The sequence below is a fragment of the Podarcis filfolensis genome (assembly GCF_964270895.1).
Source record: "Podarcis filfolensis genome assembly, chromosome: 9".
Lineage (NCBI taxonomy): Eukaryota > Metazoa > Chordata > Lepidosauria > Squamata > Lacertidae > Podarcis > Podarcis filfolensis.
Window position 1 is genome coordinate 62656797 of NC_139610.1, and position 19448 is coordinate 62676244.

Sequence of the window (19448 nt, forward strand, 5' to 3'; positions counted from 1 at the left end):
AGTCTTCTGTTCAGTCCAACCCGTCACTCAGCTTCTCAGTGGTCGATTTAATTAGCAATCAGTACATCCTTTCCTTCACTCGAAACATGTGCATTTACTCTTCTCCAATTATTTATCTTGAGCAATGCAACTAGGATCGCCATCAGAAGTAGCATCCAGGAGATCCAAAAACTCACTCGAGGGCTTTCCGTCCAGTGCCCCCACCCCCTCCTTCTTTCGAACTCTGGGGTGATTTATTGGCAACTGTGGACGAGGCAGCATTTTCCCATCCCCTGGGAAAATTCGGGAGGCTAATTTACTCCCATCATTAGCCTCTTAATTACCTCGTGTGAGCTGGAGAGATGGTATTGTCGGCCATCTTTCAAAGCGCCCATAGCGGCCCCCCCAGAACATCACACTTCTAAATGTAGTTCACCATGCTAATTAAGTATACAACAATGCATATGTGAAGATCAAGTCTGCAAAAAAGATGCATATATTTGGGAAAATAACTTCCCCACAAAGCATTACATATGGGGAAATGGCTTTGCAAAAATGAATGTGTTAGGTACAACCACATACAAAAATTACGGTACATCAGGAGAATTTTGCACTAAAATGCTGGTGAATACTCCTGAGACATTTAAAAAAATATATATTTGCAAACTGATGTGGAAATGTAGAGAACTGAATTTCAGATTGGGAAAATGAGAAACTGAGACACATTGAAGTGGACAGATTTTCCTACACCTAGTAGCACCACGTCCTACATTCTAAATTTGAGTAACACATAGGCTGCCTTTGCGCATATACGCAATAGAACGTTGCAGCAGAGGTGACTATTGCAGCATATTCTTATTAGCTGTACTTCTGAAGCTGACGACAAGAGGAACAGCCATCCTAATTCTTCAGGGCGTGGGTACTGCCAACTCCCTGCATTTCAAGGATTCATGTCCACTCACTGCTTCTTTATAGCATTAACTACCTGAAGAGTTTCTTTTGCCAGAATGCACAATAAGCAGCTGCAGGGCAGAAAGCCTCTAATATGGAGAGTGGTGCTTGTCATCCATCTAGTCCTCAAGACTTTAGTCATATGCATTTATTCACTCTTGGAAGCATTGGTGAAACTCTTTATTCCGAAAAGGAGAAAATCTGTTCGTGGAGAGATTGTTCTGATCACCGGAGCTGCCCATGGGCTTGGAAGAGCAACGGCCCATGAGTTTGCCAAACGCCAAAGCAAGCTGGTTCTTTGGGATATCAACAAGGTAGGTGTGTGTTATTATTCTACCCTCAATCCTGAGTATCAATAGGCAGTGGTAAATGTTGCAGTGCAGCGTCCAAAAATGCTTTCAATTTATTACAGGGCTTGCCAATTTGCAAACCAGACCTAAGGCCATGTCTTCACTATTAATTTAAAGCAGTACCATACTTTAAACAGCCATGGCTTCCCCCAAAGCATCATGTGAATTGCCATTTGTTAAGAATGCTAAAAGTTCTGAGGAGACCCCCTATTCCCCTCAGAGAGACACAAATCCCACAGTTCCTTGGGAAGGGGGGGAGGCTGCTGACGGTGCGTGCACTGCCAAGGCTTCACAAGACGTCCAGAGTTATCCCAGGTTGTTCCAGCGCCCAAGGTTATCCCAGGTTGTTCCAGCAAGATTCCTGCTGCAGTGCCAGCCTTTGGCTTTTGACCAAGGAAGGGATACAATTGTTTGCATGGACATTTCTGTGTGTGTGTGTGTGTGTGTGTGTGTGTGTGTGTGTGTGTGTGTTGAAAATCCCTCAGAGTGTTTCAGATGACAGCCTGGTGCCCAACACCAGATGCAGCGGTGGATTTTGGGTGGTGCGGGCGGTTCTCCTGCAAAGGAGTGCCGAGCCGAAGGGGTGCAAAATTGAGACGGCCCATAACTGAGAAGATTCATTTTGGGGTGCCAAATCTTGGCATCACTCAGGGTGCCATATTACTAAAGATTACCAAAGTCTGCCCCTTCCAGATGGAGATGAATTATTATTAAGTGCTTAAAAACAATTGGAACTGAGGATTGGGGTGGGCTGGAGGACTGCTACACCTTGTTGCCTGCCCTAGAGAGAAAGAGAGAGATGTGGCCACATGTTCCCTTCTGTTCTCCTTTACCTCTTGCCTCCCGCTTCAGGTCTGCCTATCCCTTGTTTATTGGAAATGAACCTATGCTGCCAATTCTCATAGTAAGGTAAAGGTAAAGGGACCCCTGACTATTAGGTCCAGTCATGGCTGACTCTGGAGTTGCAGCGCTCATCTCGCTCTATAGGCCAAGGGAGCCGGGCGTACAGCTTCCGGGTCATGTGGCCAGCATGACTAAGCTGCTTCTGGCAAACCAGAGCAGCTCACGGAAACACCGTTTACCTTCCCACTGGAGTGGTACCTATTTATCTACTTGCACTTTGACACGCTTTCGAACTGCTAGGTTGACAGGAGCAGGGACCGAGCAACGGGAGCTCACCCCGTTGTGGGGATTCGAACCGCTGACCTTCTGATCAGCAAGTCCTAGGCTCCGTGGTTTAATCCACTGCGCCATCCGCGTCCCTTGTAGTATTCTCGTAGTAGACCAGTATAAAGTAAGCAGACATAAGCGGCACACAAAACACTACCAAACCATTCTACGTTCTAAATATTGATTTTTGTATTTATCCTCTCAGAAATTATATAATGAATTTTTAAAGGTTAATCGGGTTTTGGTTTATATCACCAGTGAATGTATGTAAATACCCAAAATCTTGAGGGAGAATTTCCTGAGAGAGAATTTACTGAAGAAGCCTGAGACTCTTTATGGGCGAAACAGGTGACAAACGCTGGCACCCTGTCTAACTCTTGTGCGTAACATCACCGACACTTCGTTTGATCAAACTTAACTTTGTTGATATCTACAGGAACCTGGCTAAAGGAACTTTAAAGACTGAACCTTCCTTTTGGACACAATCTGAATGAGTTTTCTGTTTGTGGCTTCTGTAGTAGATCTTGTACATTGTTCTCCCAATTTTTGGATTATTTATATAAGATTTAGAACGTAGAATGGTTTGGTAGTGTTGTCTATCCCTCGTTTATTAGCTGCATCCCTGGCAGTGCAATTAACACAGGGAAGAAGGAAACCCCTCTTTGCGTAACAGAAATAAATGCACATCCCACTGCTCATTCCTGCCTCAGTTTTGCTTCCCTTCCCTCTGTTGTATATTAAACTATGGTTCATTAAAATTTGGCACACGCAGCACGTCTTCCCTGTACAGGTCTTTTGTTTATGCCGTGAATATGCTAGCATCATACCTGTGGGTTATAGATGTTTATAGATGTTTTCTCCCGCTAGGAAGGTGTTGAGGAAACAGCTGAGGAATGCAGAAAGTTGGGTGCCATTGCACACGCTTTTGTCGTGGACTGCAGGAACAGGACGGAAATCTACAGTGTTGCAGATAAAGTAAGATTCCTATGAGATGTTTCCAAACTTTTTCCAAGCCTGTTGGGTCATCGTGGGATGACCTTGCATGCTCCCCAACACTTGGCACAGGAGGAGATGTATGCCTGATTTGCATTAAGTGAACGTCCAGAGTAGTGTGTAGCACTCAGAGTCCTGGACTAGGAATATAGAGAGCTGGGTTCAATTTCCCCATTCAGCCAACCTGATCTACCTCACGGAGTTGTAAGAAGAAAATGAGGACGAGGAACCATGCTTGCCATTCCTGGCAACTCAGAGGATCAGCAGGTTAGAAACATCCTAAATGAACGGGCCTGTGCTGGAAAAGCTGAGGTTCTTTCATAGGATATCCTCTTTCCCCCTGACCTCATCGAATGCACCTTTTGAATTATTTTATTTAGAATGATAAAATAAATTTAAATTTTCACAAGAGTCGTATAAAACTTGATTGTAATAAAACCTTTAGTCTTTACCAAAGTAATAATAATAAAACAAAGTTTTAAAAAGTTTTTAAAAAGCTATTTAAAACATTTTTAAAAAACATCAACAATACAGTCTGCTAAAAACCAGATAAAAACATGTCAACGTTCTACAATGTCTCGATAGGCTTCTCTAAACAAAAGAGTTCTTATCAGGTTCTGAAAAGAGTGCAGTGAAGGCACCTGCCTGGTATCAATAGGGTGGGAGTCCCAAAGTGTGGGTGCTGCCACACAGTGGCGTAGCGTGGGGGGTGCAGGGGGGCGGGCCGCACCGGGCGCAACATCTGGGGTTAGGGCAAATCCATGGGTTAGGGGGCGCAAATCCACGGGTTAGGGGGCGCAAATCCACGGGTTAGGGGGCGCAAATTACTTGCCTTGCCCCGGGTGCTGACAACCCACGCTACGCCACTGCTGCCACACGAAATGATAGATTTCTTACAAATGCAGAGTGGGTATTGTGTGGCACCTGTAACAGTACCAGTTCCGTAGATCGAAGAGGTTAAGCGGGCATATATGAGGTAAGGTTATCTCACAGGGAAGCTGGTCCCAAGCTGTTAAGGGCTTTATATACACTAATAACTTGAACTTGCTCTGGTAGCAAATCAGCAACCAGTGTAGGTCTCTGAGCAGAGGAATTATACGCTGATAGGGTCTCGCCCTTGTCAGCAATTGCACTGCAGCATTCTGCACAAACTGCAGCTTCCAGATCAAGTGCAAGGGAAGCCCCGCATAGAGTGCATTGCATCCGGTCTTGAAGTAACCAGTGCATGGACTACTGTGGCCAGGCTTTATATAAGAATAATAATAATTTATTATTTATACCCCGCCCATCTGGCTGGGGTTCCCCAGCCACTCTGGGTGGCTTCCAACAAAATATTAAAATACAATGGTCTGTTAAACATTACAGTGGTACCTCAGGTTAAGTACTTAATTCGTTCCGGAGGTCTGTTCTTAACCTGAAACTGTTCTCAACCTGAAGCACCACTTTAGCTAATGGGGCCTCCTTCTGCCGCCGCGCCGCCAGAGCACGATTTCTGTTCTTATCCTGAAGCAAAGTTCTTAACCTGAAGCACTATTTCTTGGTTAGCGGAGTGTGTAACCTGAAGCGTATGTAACCTGAAGCATATGTAACCCGAGGTACCACTGTAGAAGCTTCCCTAAACAGGGCTGCCTTCAGATGTCTTCTAAAAGTCTGGCAGTTGTTTTCCTCTTTGACATCTGGGGGGAGGGCGTTCCACAGGGCGGGTGCCACTACCGAGAAGGCCCTCTGCCTGGTTCCCAGTAACTTGGCTTCTTGCAGCGAGGGAACTGCCAGAAGGCCCTCGGAGCTGGACCTCAGTGTCCGGGCAGAGCGATGGGGGTGGAGACGCTCCTTCAGGTATACCAGACCGAGGCCGTTTAGGGCTTTAAAGGTCAGCACCAACAGTTTGGGAATGGCCGTACTTGTTGTACAAGTCTCAGGTCACAAAGAGCACTTCTAGCCACTGGGGCTACCCGGTACCAAAGCCAGACACAGAAGTACCCCTTGACTGCAAACCTGCTTCTTCAGGGAGAGTGCAGCAATCATTGTTGTCATACTAATTTCTCAGAAATGGGAATTACTATACACCCACAGTGCTTCCAGCTTGCCAAGATTCAAGTTCAGCTTGTTTCTCCTTATTGCATCCAGGCACCAACCCAAGCATTGCATGGCCACTGGATGTCATCAGCATACCTATCACACCTTGATCCTTCTCACTTCCCTCTGCTTCCTATGAATATTAAATAGTATTGAAGATCAGCCCCCTCATCTAGAATCAAGTTGTGGATGAGGGTGGTCTTATCATGTGCCAATCTAGCACTGAACTCTGTGTGAAGTTTCATAAATTGTCCTTTTATTTCTTTATTTTTTAAAAATTAATCTTTATTAATTTAAATTGCACACATATACAAAGAATTTACAATCTCAAACTACAAAAAGAAAATTAAAGAAAAAACAATTAAGAAAAGAGAAAAGAAGAAAATACAGAAAAAAGAAAGCAGAAAAAGCAGATTTACGTGCATAAAAAAAAATCTTAATCTTCCTAATTAATACTTAAATAAACCAGACTTCTGAGAAAACAAGTCTTCCAATCATTCTCAATGTACTGTTTATACTATTGGTTTTTTTTGCACAGTTTTATATTCTTTAATATTGTTCCCGTCTACCCCACAAACAGTATTTGTTGTGTTTACAAGTATCACTCAAGTTCTGCTAATATGGTGTGGTTGGTAGAATATGATCTTATATAATCCTTCAATATTCTCCATTCTCCAAATATTTTCTGCTTCAATACTCCTCTAACTCTTCCCGTCAGTTTTGCTAGTTGTAAATATTCTAACATGAGTATCTGCCAATCTGTGATTGTCGGTATTGTTTCGTTTTCCCACTTCCTCGCCGCAAGAATTCTTGCTACTGTGATGGCATACATGAACAGTGGTCTTATGTCTTTTTTAATTTCTAATGGTAAAATGCCTAAAAGAAAGATCTCTGGTTGTTGTTTTTTAAGTGAGTCTGAATAATTTCTTAAATTCATTATGGATATTAAGAAACCAGAGGCTTTTCTCTTGGGCATAGTCGGCCATTTGGTGTCAAAGAAGGACAGAACTTTTTTTATGTATGCTACAAAGGCAGCAAGAATACTTATCGCAAAGCACTGGAAGACGCAAGATCTACCCACTCTGGAAGAATGGCAGATGAAGTTGATTGACTGTATGGGATTGGCAGAAATGACCGGCAGAATCCGCGACCAGGGAGAAGAGTCGGCAGAAGAAGACTGGAAGAAATTTAAGGACTATTTACAGAAATATTGCAAAATTAATGAACTTTGAAAGATGCTGGGTTGAATCTATGTGGTCTCTAGCTGTTATGATAAAAAGAAATGGGATAAATATTGTTTAAGTTATAAAATTTAAAAAAGTTGATTGGAAAATAAGGTGTTAGTTAAAAGGAATGTTAAGAGATTAGGATTTGTTGGATAATTATTTTGAACTAGAAAACAAGAAGGGGAGGTATGAGGAAGTCAAAGAAACATGTTATTGAAAATTGATATTGAAATTGATTTGCTTTTAATATTTTTCTTTTTCTTTTTCTTTTTTGTTTGTATAAAATTGAAAAATCGAATAAATATTTATTAAAAAAAATTCATTATGGATATTATCCCAGAATTCCCTAATGATTGCACAAGTCCACCTCATGTGGTAGTATGGCCCCACATCTATTTTACATCTCCAACAAATCAGTGACCCTCCTTTATACATTTTCACTAGTTTCAAGGGGGTATGATGCCATCTATATAACATCTTCATGATGTTCTCCCAAAGGTTATAGCATGCTGTGAATTTAATATCTGCCTTCCACAATCTCTCCCATTGGTTCATATATATGTTGCATCCAAAATCATGTGCTCATTTCACCATAACTGACTTGACTTGTTCTTCTTTTGTTTCCCATTCCAAAAGATATTCATAGATTCATGAGATATTTTTTCCTTTAATAAAAATTACCGTATTTTTCGTTCTATAGGACGCACCCGACCATAGGACGCACCTTGTTTTAGAGGGGGAGAACAAGAAAAAAAAATCTCCCCCTCTCTGCTCAGCGCCCCTTCAGCGAAGCGGCAGGAGAAACGGAGCCCCTTCCATTTCTCCTCCTGCTTCGCTGAAGGGGCGCTGCGCAGCTCTCCCTCTCTGCTGAAGCCAGGAGAGTCTTGCTCTCCCGCCTTCAGCAAAAGGAACCCGAAGCCTTTGGAGTGCAGCGTGAGTTCCCGCTGCGCTCCAAAGGCTTCAGGCGGCTATCCCTGAAGCCTGGAGAGCGAGAGGGGCCCTGGCCCTGCGCACCGACCCCTCTTGCTCTCCACGCTTCAGCAAAAGCAACGCAAAGCCTTGTTATAAATAACAAGGGTGACAGAGGGCATCCCTGTCTCGTCCCTTTTCTGATGGAGATGTTCTCTGTGAGGTTACCATTTATTAGAAGTCTAGCCATCTGCTGTTCATATATTGCCTCTATTCCCTTCTTAAATTGTATTCCAAAATTCATTATTTCCAGTTGTTTTTTCATGTAAAACCAAGAGACCTTATCAAATCCTTTTTCAGCATCAAGTAGTAGTAAAGCTGCCTTCTTATCACTATTTGCTTCTGGATATTCTAATATGTCTATGATGTTTCTTGTATTCCTGAGATTTGTCTGCCAGGGAGGATTCCAGCTTGAATTGGATGAATAACATCTTTAATGACCTCTCTGAGCCTATTTGCCAATATGTTAGGAAAGATTTTGTAATCATAATTTAAAAGAGATATTGGCCTATACTTAGTCATTAACTCTGGGTCCCCTCCCTGTTTGGGTATGACGGTTATGTATGCTTCTTTCCACGAATCAAGTACTTTCCCTTGATTGCAGATGTTATTCATTATTTCAGTAAGTGGTGTAATTAATATTGCTTCCATTTTTTTTATAATATTCCGCTGGGAGGCCGTCTGGGCCAGGTGTTTTGCCTACTTTAACTTTCTGGGTAGCTTTCTTAATTTCTGCTTCTGCTATTGGGGCATCCAATATTTGAAGTTTCTCTTTCTTAATCTCTGGGATTTTCTGTTGGCATAGATAATCTTCAACTTTCCCCCCTATATCTACTTCTTTCTTATACAAATCTCCATAATATTTTACAAATTTTTGCATTATTATCTTAGGATCATCTATACATTTCTCATTTATTTTTATTCTATTTATTTGTTTTTCATTTCTCCTCTTTTTGAGTTGCCATGCCAGGTATTTACTTGGTTTGTTGGCAAACTCAAAATTATTTTATTTACCCATTCTCAAATTTGATTCCATTTCTTGCTCTATTTTTGATTTGTATTCTGCCTGCAATAGTTTAATTTCTCTTTTAATTTTGTCATCGCTTGGTTGTTTATTTAATTCTTTTTCTTTTTCCTTTATTTCCTCCAACAATCCTGTTTTTTCTTTTTCATTTTCTTTTCTTAATAGCACATTTTGTTTTATAAAATATCCCCTGATGACCGCCTTGCTCACGTCCCATATTGTTCTTACATCACTAACTTGTTTGTTGTTCAATTCAAAATATTCTTTCAATATTTTTTTTTTTGCACCCTCTACTATCTTTTCATGTTTCAATAGAAGTTCATTTAGTTTCCATCTCCGCATTCCTGTTGTCCAATCTGGTTTTATTCTCAACAAAACTGGGTTGTGGTCCAAAATTGTTTCTGGAAGAATTTGTACCTCTTCAATCCTTCCTAGCAGCTCTTTGGAAATCTAAATGGCATCTATCCTGCTAGCCAATTTGTTTGGTTTGGAATAGTATGTATATTCTTTATTCTTTGCTTGTATCTCCATGAATCTACTAAATCTAAATTTTCAGTCATTTTTAGAAAGGTGGGTGGTAATTTCCTTTGGTTTTTATTTCCTCCAGACCTATCTAATTGCGGGTCAATTACCCATTTAAATCCCTGATTAATATTATTTTGTCTTCCAGATATTCCATCAGCTTTATTTCTAAGTTCTTAAAGAAGGCTGCTTTTCTTTCATTAGTGCTTTTAAATTTGTTATAGGTGAAAAAAGAAATTGGAGATGTGAGCATCTTGATAAATAACGCTGCAGCAACAAAAGTAGCAGTACTGTGTTCAACCAAGGATGAGCTGATCCAGAACATGTTCGACATTAATGTTCTTGCTCATTTCTGGGTAATATTATTATTACTTACTGAATTTATATCTGCTCCCCTTCCCCCCACCAGTCTATCTCCATTTTTCAGCCTCTACCTTTCTGGCTTCCTTCTACCTGCTTCCTTTTTCTTGGTTTGGGACTCTCCTGGAAACTGAAGCCAACCATCACTTTATTCTCCAGCTGTGTATATGGCCAGCTCCCAACACTGTGGTATGATGGAGGCATGACGTCCTGCTTTTTATGTTCATAATGCAATATAGAAGCATAAAACGATTAAAAATTAAGCAATAAAAAAGACAAGGTAAAAAGTAGGGCGTCATGTATCCATATGAAAACCATTACTTAACCCTTCCTTAACGTTAAAAACTATGCGAGTAAATCAACCCTAAATGTGTTTGGACCCTCAGCAAGCATAGTCAATGATGAGAGTTGTAGTCCAACAATGTCTAGAGAGCACTACAATGGCCACCCCTGGGATTAATCAGTTACATGAATCTATTAAAAATTTGTGCTGGACTGACTATACCCCCCCTTCCTCTTTCATGGAAATGTTCAGCACCCATGGAAGCAGATAATAATTGGAGACTTGTGGGGGATGGGGGATCAGGATCTCTAAAATGTTCACAAAGTATAAAATCTTCATTGCTTAGTCTAAGTATCAGTCACACAACACTTTGATAAAAAGTGGGACACCACTCAAATGTGATTAAAACAAACTTAATAAACCTTAAGTTTCTGATTGTTTTCAGTCTGCCGTACGAGGTGATCAAGGATCCTCCCTTTTTTCCATTTCTTTAACCCAGAGATAGTAAACTCTTTGTCTTCAAAAATGTTGTTGGACTACAACTCCCATCATCCCTGATCATTGGCTATGCTGGATTGGCAAATGCTGCTATGGTCCCTTCAGCAAACAGCAGGTTACTTCCAGATTTTGGCGTGGTCCAGGATCCGCCTGCTCACTCTCATGCCTTTCTTCTTAATCATAGTGCTTATATGAGGCCTGGGGAACATTTGGCCCTCTGGGTCACCAACTCCCATGGACTACAATTCCCATCATCCCTAACCATATGATGTGAAGGCTAAGGCTGATGGGAACTGGAGTCCAACAACATCTGGAGGGCAAAAGCTCCCCCAGACAGATTTCTGACTGAACATTTTGGAACCATTAGCTTCTAACTTTTCATTTTCGTTCTTTGTTTGTTTTAATTTGCATTCAAGACAGTTAAAGCATTCCTGACACCAATGATTAAAAACAATCATGGACATATTGTCACAGTTGCTTCATTCGCTGGGCATTTAGGCGTTCCATACATGGTTTGCTACAGGTATGAATCACTGTGATTTTCTTTCCTCAGGGTAGCAAGTTCAAGCGCAGCTCAAAAGGGGTCCGCAATTGTTGTACGTTTAGGAGACACTTGTTTAGAGAGATGTTTAGCTAACATGGCGGATTCCTGATTCACACGGGAGATGCACATGAGCAAAGTCCCAAGAAAGAGGGAATTCCAAACAAGAATTTGACCGCTCAAAAATGGAGTTCTTGGTCCAAACTTTGCAGGTCCTCCACATTCCCAATCAGGGTCTTGGAGAATAACTTAGCTAATTAAAATAAAAATCAGATTGGTTTTCAAAAATAATAATTGTGTGCTGATTTGAAATAGGTCTTACTTTAAAAAAAGAAGGGATTACATCTGAAATAAATAAAGGGATGTGTGTGTTTGTGTGCTTTTAAGGAGATGGGGAATAAACTATTTGGATGCTATACCATAATAAGCATAAATGAAAGAATATCACAGGGTGGCAACCTGAAAACGTTCTCTTCCACCATTCTCTTCTGTCCTACGCAATGCCCTTCCCTTCACTGTATGGGAAGCAGCAACCACCAATTGCTTCAGACATTGTGCAAAGACATAAGGCAGGATTAAGAGAAGGCACCTCATCAGCAAAGGACTTCCATTTTCACAACACGGTTCTACCCTCTGTGCCACCAACTCAGAACACCCTGAAATTGGCTTGGAGAAAAAACCCAGAACAGTGTATATAGGGAGGGAAGGGGGAACCATTTACAAAATGGTTGCCTTAGCGCAATGCTGACTTCTTCCCACACCTTTTTTACATGGGGTTTCCCTGACCCATAAGACCCTGTTTCTAATTTGTTTGAATTTCATTGATTTAAGCTTATTCCATTGAACGTGGGGTTTTATTTGTTTTTATATGCTTTTATACTGCTGTTGTGATGGTTTTATGTTTGTTTTAATGATACTGTCGGTTTATTTATTTTGTCAAACACTACTTCGGATTTTTTTAATATATATTAAAAATTAAGCGGATTATAAACACTTTAAAATAAATAACATGTGAAAACTAAGACATCTATTTCCCCATAAATCATGTCTAACCTCACCTCACGCCCCTCCCTCAGTTCAAGCAAGTGGAGTGCTGTAGGATTTCATGAGAGTCTGAAAGAGGAGCTGAGCCTTTTGAAAATGGATGGGATTGAAACAACATGCATGTGCCCGGTTTTTATGAACACTGACTCTGTAAAATTCCTTAAGGCAAGGTAAGTGATAATAAGGGTAGGGAGTTTGTATCCACCTGCCCCATTGCATTAACTGTTCTTTGATGCATTTGTGTCTCCTTTTTCCAGTTTCTCTTAAGTAGTGAGAAGTTCTAAGGTTCTCCTTCAGAAGACAGAACATGGTGTGCAGTAGCATGCACCAACCTTGTGCTTATTTCAATTCACATCTGACATGCGAAATGGGAAAATTCTTGATGGTGGTGGTGGTGAACGCAGCCTGTGTTACAAACAATAAGTGTTCTGTGAAGTTACAGATAGGTAGCCGTGTTGGTCTGCCATAGTCAAAACAAAAAAATTTTTTTTCTTTCCAGTAGCACCTTAAAGACCAACTAAGTTAGTTCTTGGTATGAGCTTTCGTGTGCATGCACACTTCGTCAGATACACTGAAACAGAAGTTGCCAGATCCTTCTATATAGTGAGAAGGTGGGGAGGGGTATTACTCAGAAGGGTGGTGGGAATGGGTGGTTGGCAGATAGCTGAGATGAGCCTGTTGACGGCTCTTAACGACTGCAATAGGCTCATCTCAGCTATCTGCCAACCACCCATTCCCACCACCCTTCTGAGTAATACCCCTCCCCACCTTCTCACTATATAGAAGGATCTGGCAACTTCTGTTTCAGTGTATCTGACGAAGTGTGCATGCACACGAAAGCTCATACCAAGAACTAACTTAGTTGGTCTTTAAGGTGCTACTGGAAAGAAAAAAAATTTTTTTGTTCTGTGAAGGGTAAGGTAAAGGGGGACCCCTGACCATTAGGTCCAGTCGCGGACGACTCTGGGGTTGCAGTGCTCATCACGCTTTATTGGCTGAGGGAGCCGGTGTACAGCTTCCGGATCATGTGGCCAGCATGACTGAGCCGCTTCTGGCGAACCTGAGCAGCGCACGGAAATGCCGTTTACCTTCCCGTTTACCTATTTATCTACTTGCACTTTGATGTGCTTTGGAACTGCTAGGTTGGCAGGAGCAGGGACCGAGCAACTGGAGCTTCGAACCGCCGACCTTCTGATCAGCAAGCCCAGTGGTTTAACCCACAGTGCTTCTGCTAATGCAATTCTCACTGTCCGTACTGAGTTGGGGCTGGTGTAGCACCTATCCTGCAAAAGGAAGCTTTGTAGTGGCCAGTTCTGAGCCTGAACACTTTGTGCTAGACAGCAGATGGCTCTTCTCAAAAACAGGGGTGTGGGAGTGGGGAATATAATGTTAAAAGTGTTCAGGTTAAGAGTTGACAGTCAGGTCCTGACTTTCCTGTAATATTGTCCATTGGGGGTGTTTAAACCTCACAATCTGAAATGCTAATGAACAGTTTGGGGTTGTTGTTGTTGTTTAGTCGTTTAGTCGTGTCCGACTCTTTGTGACTCCATGGACCAGAGCACGCCAGGCAAACACCAGTTTGGGGTACTTGGCTCCAAACCTGAGTGCTAGAACCAGTGAAGGCGGTGAAGGTCCTGTGTGAGTGTCTGGAGGCGGTTGGAGGATGGATGGGGGCTAACAGATTAAGGTTGAATCCTGACAAGACAGAAGTACTCTTTTTGGGGGACAGGAGGCGGGCGGGTGTGGAGGATTCCCTGGTCCTGAATGGGGTAACTGTGCCCCTGAAGGACCAGGTGCGCAGCCTGGGAGTCATTTTGGACTCACCGCTATCCATAGAGGTGCAGGTCAATTCTGTGTCCAGGGCAGCTGTTTATCAGCTCCTTCTGGTACGCAAGCTGAGACTCTACCTGCCCACGGACTGTCTCACCAGAGTGGGGCATGCTCTAGTTATTTCTCGCTTGGACTACTGCAATGCGCTCTACATGGGACTACCTTTGAAGGTGACCTGGAAACTACAACTAATCCAGAATGCGACAGCTAGACTGGTGACTGGGGGCGGCCGCCGAGACCACATAACGCTGGTCTTGAAAGACCTACATTCGCTCCCAGTATGTTTCTGAGCACAATTCAAAGTGTTGGTGCTGACCTTTAAAGCCCTAAACGGCCTCGGTCCAGTATACCTGAAGGTCTCCACCCCCATCGTTCTGCCCGGATGCTGAGGTCCAGCGCCGAGGGCCTTCTGGCGGTTGCCTCGCTGCGAGAAGCCAAGTTACAGGGAACCAGGCAGAGGGCCTTCCCAGTAGTGGCACCCACCCTGTGGAACGCCCTCCCACCAGATGTCAAAGAGAAAAACAAACTTTTAGAAGACATCTGAAGGCAGCCCTGTTTAGGGAAGCTTTTAATGTTTAACAGACTATTGTATTTTAATATTTTGTTGGAAGCCGCCCAGAGTGGCTGGGGAAACCCAGCCAGATGGGCAGGGTATAAATAATAATAAATTATTATTATTATTATTATTATTATTATTATTATTATTATTATTACTACTACTACTACTACTACTATTCTCTTCAGCCCTTCCTCTTGGAACTAGCTGGAGGCCAGAACCATGGGCGAAGTGCGGTGGGGGCGGGTTGCCCCAGGTGTCGCCACTGAGGATGACAAAATGCCAGGCAGCACTCATCATGGGGCCTGCAGCGCACCTGAGCGACGTGTCTCTCCTGGGAGTGACATGATAGTTTGGGCGCCCACAGGCTCTGCCTGCCGCCTCCCCCTCAGTTGTAGGGCGGCTGAGTGGGAGGAGGCAGGCAGACTCCTTGGAGGCCCCGCAGGGCATCCTGCCCCAGTTCACCCCACCCCGCGGGCAGCTGGCCCTGTCCCTGGGCACAGGGCACACGCGCTGCCCCAGGCGCCCAATCGGCTTGCTCCACTGCTGCCCAGAACAGAAGCAGAATGGCATTAATGCTAAGCTGGGGTTCAGTGGTAGAGCTTCTGCTACGCATGCAAACAAGCCTACTTCATAGAATCATAGAATCATAGAATCATAGAGTTGGAAGAGACCACAAGGGCCATCGAGTCCAACCCCCTGCCAAGCAGGAAACACCATCAGAGCACTCCTGACATATGGTTGTCAAGCCTCTGCTTAAAGACCTCCAAAGAAGGAGACTCCACCACACTCCTTGGCAGCAAATTCCACTGTCGAACAGCTCTTACTGTCAATCCCCAACATCTCCAAATAGGACCAGGAGAGAATCCTATGTGAAATCCTGGAGTATACACAATACTGAGCTTCACAGACCGCTGGTATCACAGTTGCCTTTGTTCCTATGCAAGGCTTGTTGAATAGAGCAAGTCTCAAGTGGAAGCACCGTTGCTTCACAGGACTTGTGTAGGAATACACCACAACACTTGCTTGTGGCTCTGTATGGTAGTTACTGCCGGATTTGGTCTTTGAACAAAGCAGGCTACAAATTGGAACGAATAAGCAAACAAACATTTATTTTCCATATAACTTCAGGTGCCCTTTGCTAGAAGTGGAAGACTCAGCCAAAGCATTAATGGAAGGAATACTTACTAACCAGAAAATGATTTTCGTTCCACGGTGGGCCAAATTTCACCAACTTATGAAGTAAGTGTAATGTATATAAGGTGTTCTATTTGTCTGGCTGTAACCCAGGCTTTCTAATTGGCAATGCAAATTATTTATATTGCAAATGATTAACTGGAGAGTTAAGATGTTGACAAAGATGTAGATGCTAAAATAGGAAAAGGTGAATCCATGTTACTACCTTTTATAATGCACCAGGATAATTTGGGCTGATTACCTTGAGGAAATTTGACTGCTATCCCAGACAGGTGATTTCCATGACAAGCAGTCGGGCATGCCGCTATTCTGAGTGGTTTAACAGATGTGTTTTCTTTTGGAGAGTCAGAAAACAGCAGCAATGTCCAATAGCCACTGAAAGCCTTATCCTCAATATTTAAAGCCTTCCAAGTTGGTGGCCTCTTGTGGAAGCAGATTCTATAGTTTTAACTGTGTACCGTGTGAAAAAAGTACAGTGGTACCTCGGGTTAAGAACTTAAATCCTTCTGGAGGTCCGTTCTTAACCTGAAACTGTTCTTAACCTGAAGCACCACTTTAGCTAATGGGGCCTCCCGCTGCAGCTGCCATGCCACTGCTGCGCAATTTCTGTTCTCATCCTGAAGCAAAGTTCTTAACCCGAGGTACTATTTCTGGGTTAGCGGAGTCTGTAACCTGAAGCGTCTGTAACTTGAAGCGTCTGTAACCCGAGGTACCACTGTACTTCCTTCTGTCTGCTGTTGTTGCTGTTGTTTGTCTGACTATCCAAAAGACATTGTTGTCAGTGTGTACGATCCCAGGAAACGTTAGTTCCATTTTCTGAGGGATGTACAGTGTGTGTGCTGATTTGGAGTATTATCATTATTCCATGGATATTCCTATTCCATTAGGACAAGTAAGGCACTGTCCATCAAGCTCAGTCTGCGCTCTGCTAGCCCCTGCCTGCCTAACTCCTTACAACCAGCCTAGGGGGTGGAACTGCCTATCAGCCTCCTCCTCCTCCTTTGCCTCAGTGTTGCCTTTGTAGAACTTAGCAGAGAAGAGGATGGGCAAAACCATAATTAGCCGGATCTGCTCATCATTGCTGTTCACCTTCCTGCATTCCTTCCTACCGCCCACGAGGCATCAGCCTCCACTATCATTATTCCACATTGGGTTATTATTCTTCCCATCAAAATGTCAAGGGTCCTAAAGAAAAGGGAAAGGAGAATGTCTCCTGTGGAAATATTATGAACACCTAATGTTATTGTTCAGTTAACGAGAAATTATTTTAGCTGAATTAGATCCAGTTCTTTTCAAATGACTCCAGAGTAAATGATTTTGAGTTGGACCCAGACTAATCATGTTTCAATCCCATTTAAATTAGTGTGATTTATGGCTAACCTATCCCATTCATTCCAACAGCACTAAACCTCGAAGAACTTAGTCCGGACCCAACCCTTCATATGTTACTTTTGTTCTGTTTAATGCAGTGGGGGGGGGGGACTCCAAAGTGAATGTATAAATGATAAAATAAACCCCTAGCACATTTAGAGTAAGGGCTTATGCCATAAATATTCTTAAACTGAACCCAGCTCCTTTGCTTTTACCTTACCCCTTTGCTTTTAAAATTCTTTAATAAATAACAGTAGTAACGATAATTTTAGTTCCAATTCCAGGTGGTTGCAGAAAAGCAAGCCCTCAGCAGTACCAACTGACCTTAGTATGAGAGAGTTTTATTTGGGGGCGGGGAAAGTATTTTTACTCAAAAAAGTGGTTTATAATTATATATATATATATATATGAGCTCAATGTGTCTTTTTGTTTTGTTTTGTAACCCACTATTTACAATCAAGTGGTAAAGAAATTTTATTAAATAAATAAATAGACAAATAGACAAATAAGCCATAAATGCCAGTGTTTCAAGATCAGGCTAATTAGATTATAATTGCTGTGATCTTTCTTTGTAATTCTGAAATAGCTCTAACCATAAGAATCATATAGAAGTGTTTTCTGTACCATTGTAAACCCAACCCTACATTATGTCTTCTAGGTGTTTGCCAGAACGTGCTTACAATACCGTCTTGAATGCCGTCATGTTGTTTCAAACTATTTAAATGATTAAACGATTGGTTAATTCCACAATATGATGGAAATAATGTTTGTGTGCATTTCTTCTGTTCCATGAACAAATATGCAAATTATTATACTTTTTTCACTTCACAGAAGCGAATGTAATTTCCCCCCCACTATTTTCTCACTGTTTAGCACTTTTATCATGTCCTAAAACAGGTATGCTCACAATCAGATCGCAGCTGTGGTCTCCTCCTGCTTAGCACCGTTATGCAGCTTATTTATTGCAAGTTATGAACCGGCAAGACCTGAAAAATAAAAGCAAGTTCTGGAATAATGGGCATTTTAACTGCTGTAATTTCTCAAGGCCATGTTAAAGTCTTTGGAGTACCTGCTATGTGCTCTTCACAGCTATAGCTTTCCCTTCACCCCAATAAACTCATTATATTAAGTTACTAAAGAACGGGTTCTTCAAAAATCCTTGTTGCATGATTATAACTACGACAACTTTCCCAGCAAAATAAAACCACCCAGAGCTTTAAATATCAACTAGAGCAGCAGTAGATTGCAAAGATGGTGGAGGTTTCCCGAAACAGCTCAAATAACAACCTACCGGAAGAAGTAAAAAGGTATCTGGGAAAGCAGAAGAGTGTTCAGAAAAGCTCAAGGGCTTTTATTTCTCATAAGAGACATTTAATAGGCAATTAAACTATTGGGCTCAGATTCAGAGGTGGGGGAGAGATTCAATTCAGTTAACATTTAAAGCTGAACCTACCAGATCCACACTTTATTTTTTACCAAAAATTTTATTGGTTTTTACAATATTAACAACAAACAAAAACACAAAACAAACAAAACATAACAAACATAAATCATAACCTTATTGAAAATAACAGTTATTAACTTTGTAAAACGACTTTCTCATTTCCCCTTAGTTGAATTTCATTGCATATCCTTATAACGGTTTTCCAAATCCCAATTTTGATACCCTTTAAATTAAACATTAACATCTTTAAATCTTCTCCTTCTTGTATTAAACATATTATTTTATCAGTTAACATAAATACAATCCTAAGCACATTAAGTATCTGGAAGCTATTTCCAGTTAGTTTGGCTTAACAAATTTAGCTAAATAATCATTAAATTTCTTCCATTCTTCGTGGTGTTCCTCCTCCTTCTGGTCGCGGACTCTTCCGGTTAGATCGGCTAGCTCCAAAAAATCCATCATCTTCATCTGCCATTCTTCTACTGTTGGTAATTCTTGAGTTTTCCACTTTTTAGCTAACAAAATACGAGCCGCAGTTGTGGCATACAAAAATAGTTTAACATCTTTCTTTCCAAACCTGTTATTCCAAGAAGAAAGGCCTCTGGTTTCTTTATAAATGTATATTTCAACATTTTTTTCAATTCATTATAAATCTTTTCCCAGAAGTCTTTCACCTTGGGGCAGGTCCACCACATATGAAAGAATGTTCCTTCCTTTTCTTTACATTTCCAACATGTATTATCACAATTATGATACATCTTTGCTAATTTTACAGGAGTCAAATACCATCTATACATCATCTTCATAATACCAGATCCACACTTTAATAATAATAATAATAATAATAATAATAATAATAATAAATTTTATTTATATCCCGCCCTCCCTAGCCGAAGCTGGGCTCAGGGCAGCTAACAACACTAAAATAGTGCAACATTATAAAAACATTATAAAAATTAATTAAAATCAAAATTGATGGCAACCATAAACTAAAGTTTTGTAAAGATTGCCAAAGGAGGGAGTCAGGCTGAGCCCTGACCAAAGGCCTGGTGGAACAGCTCTGT

General features: G+C 41.8%; 1 protein-coding gene across 2 annotated transcripts; it reads left to right on the forward strand.

Moving 5' to 3' along the window:
• The first annotated feature begins 612 nt into the window (after positions 1–612).
• Positions 613–17691, forward strand: LOC310742379 (17-beta-hydroxysteroid dehydrogenase 13-like). Of its 2 annotated transcripts, XM_083571801.1 has the most exons (7): positions 613–1244; positions 3318–3425; positions 9485–9616; positions 10818–10924; positions 12019–12156; positions 15504–15614; positions 17599–17691. In XM_083571801.1, exons 1-7 carry the CDS (start codon positions 987–989, stop codon positions 17660–17662), a joined length of 918 nt encoding a protein of 305 aa, XP_083427927.1. In that variant the 5' UTR covers positions 613–986; the 3' UTR covers positions 17663–17691. The 2 variants fall into 2 exon arrangements, with proteins under 2 accessions (XP_083427927.1, XP_083427928.1); XM_083571802.1 differs by lacking the exons at positions 613–1244; positions 3318–3425 and adding an exon at positions 3562–3710.
• The last annotated feature ends 1757 nt before the right edge of the window (positions 17692–19448 follow it).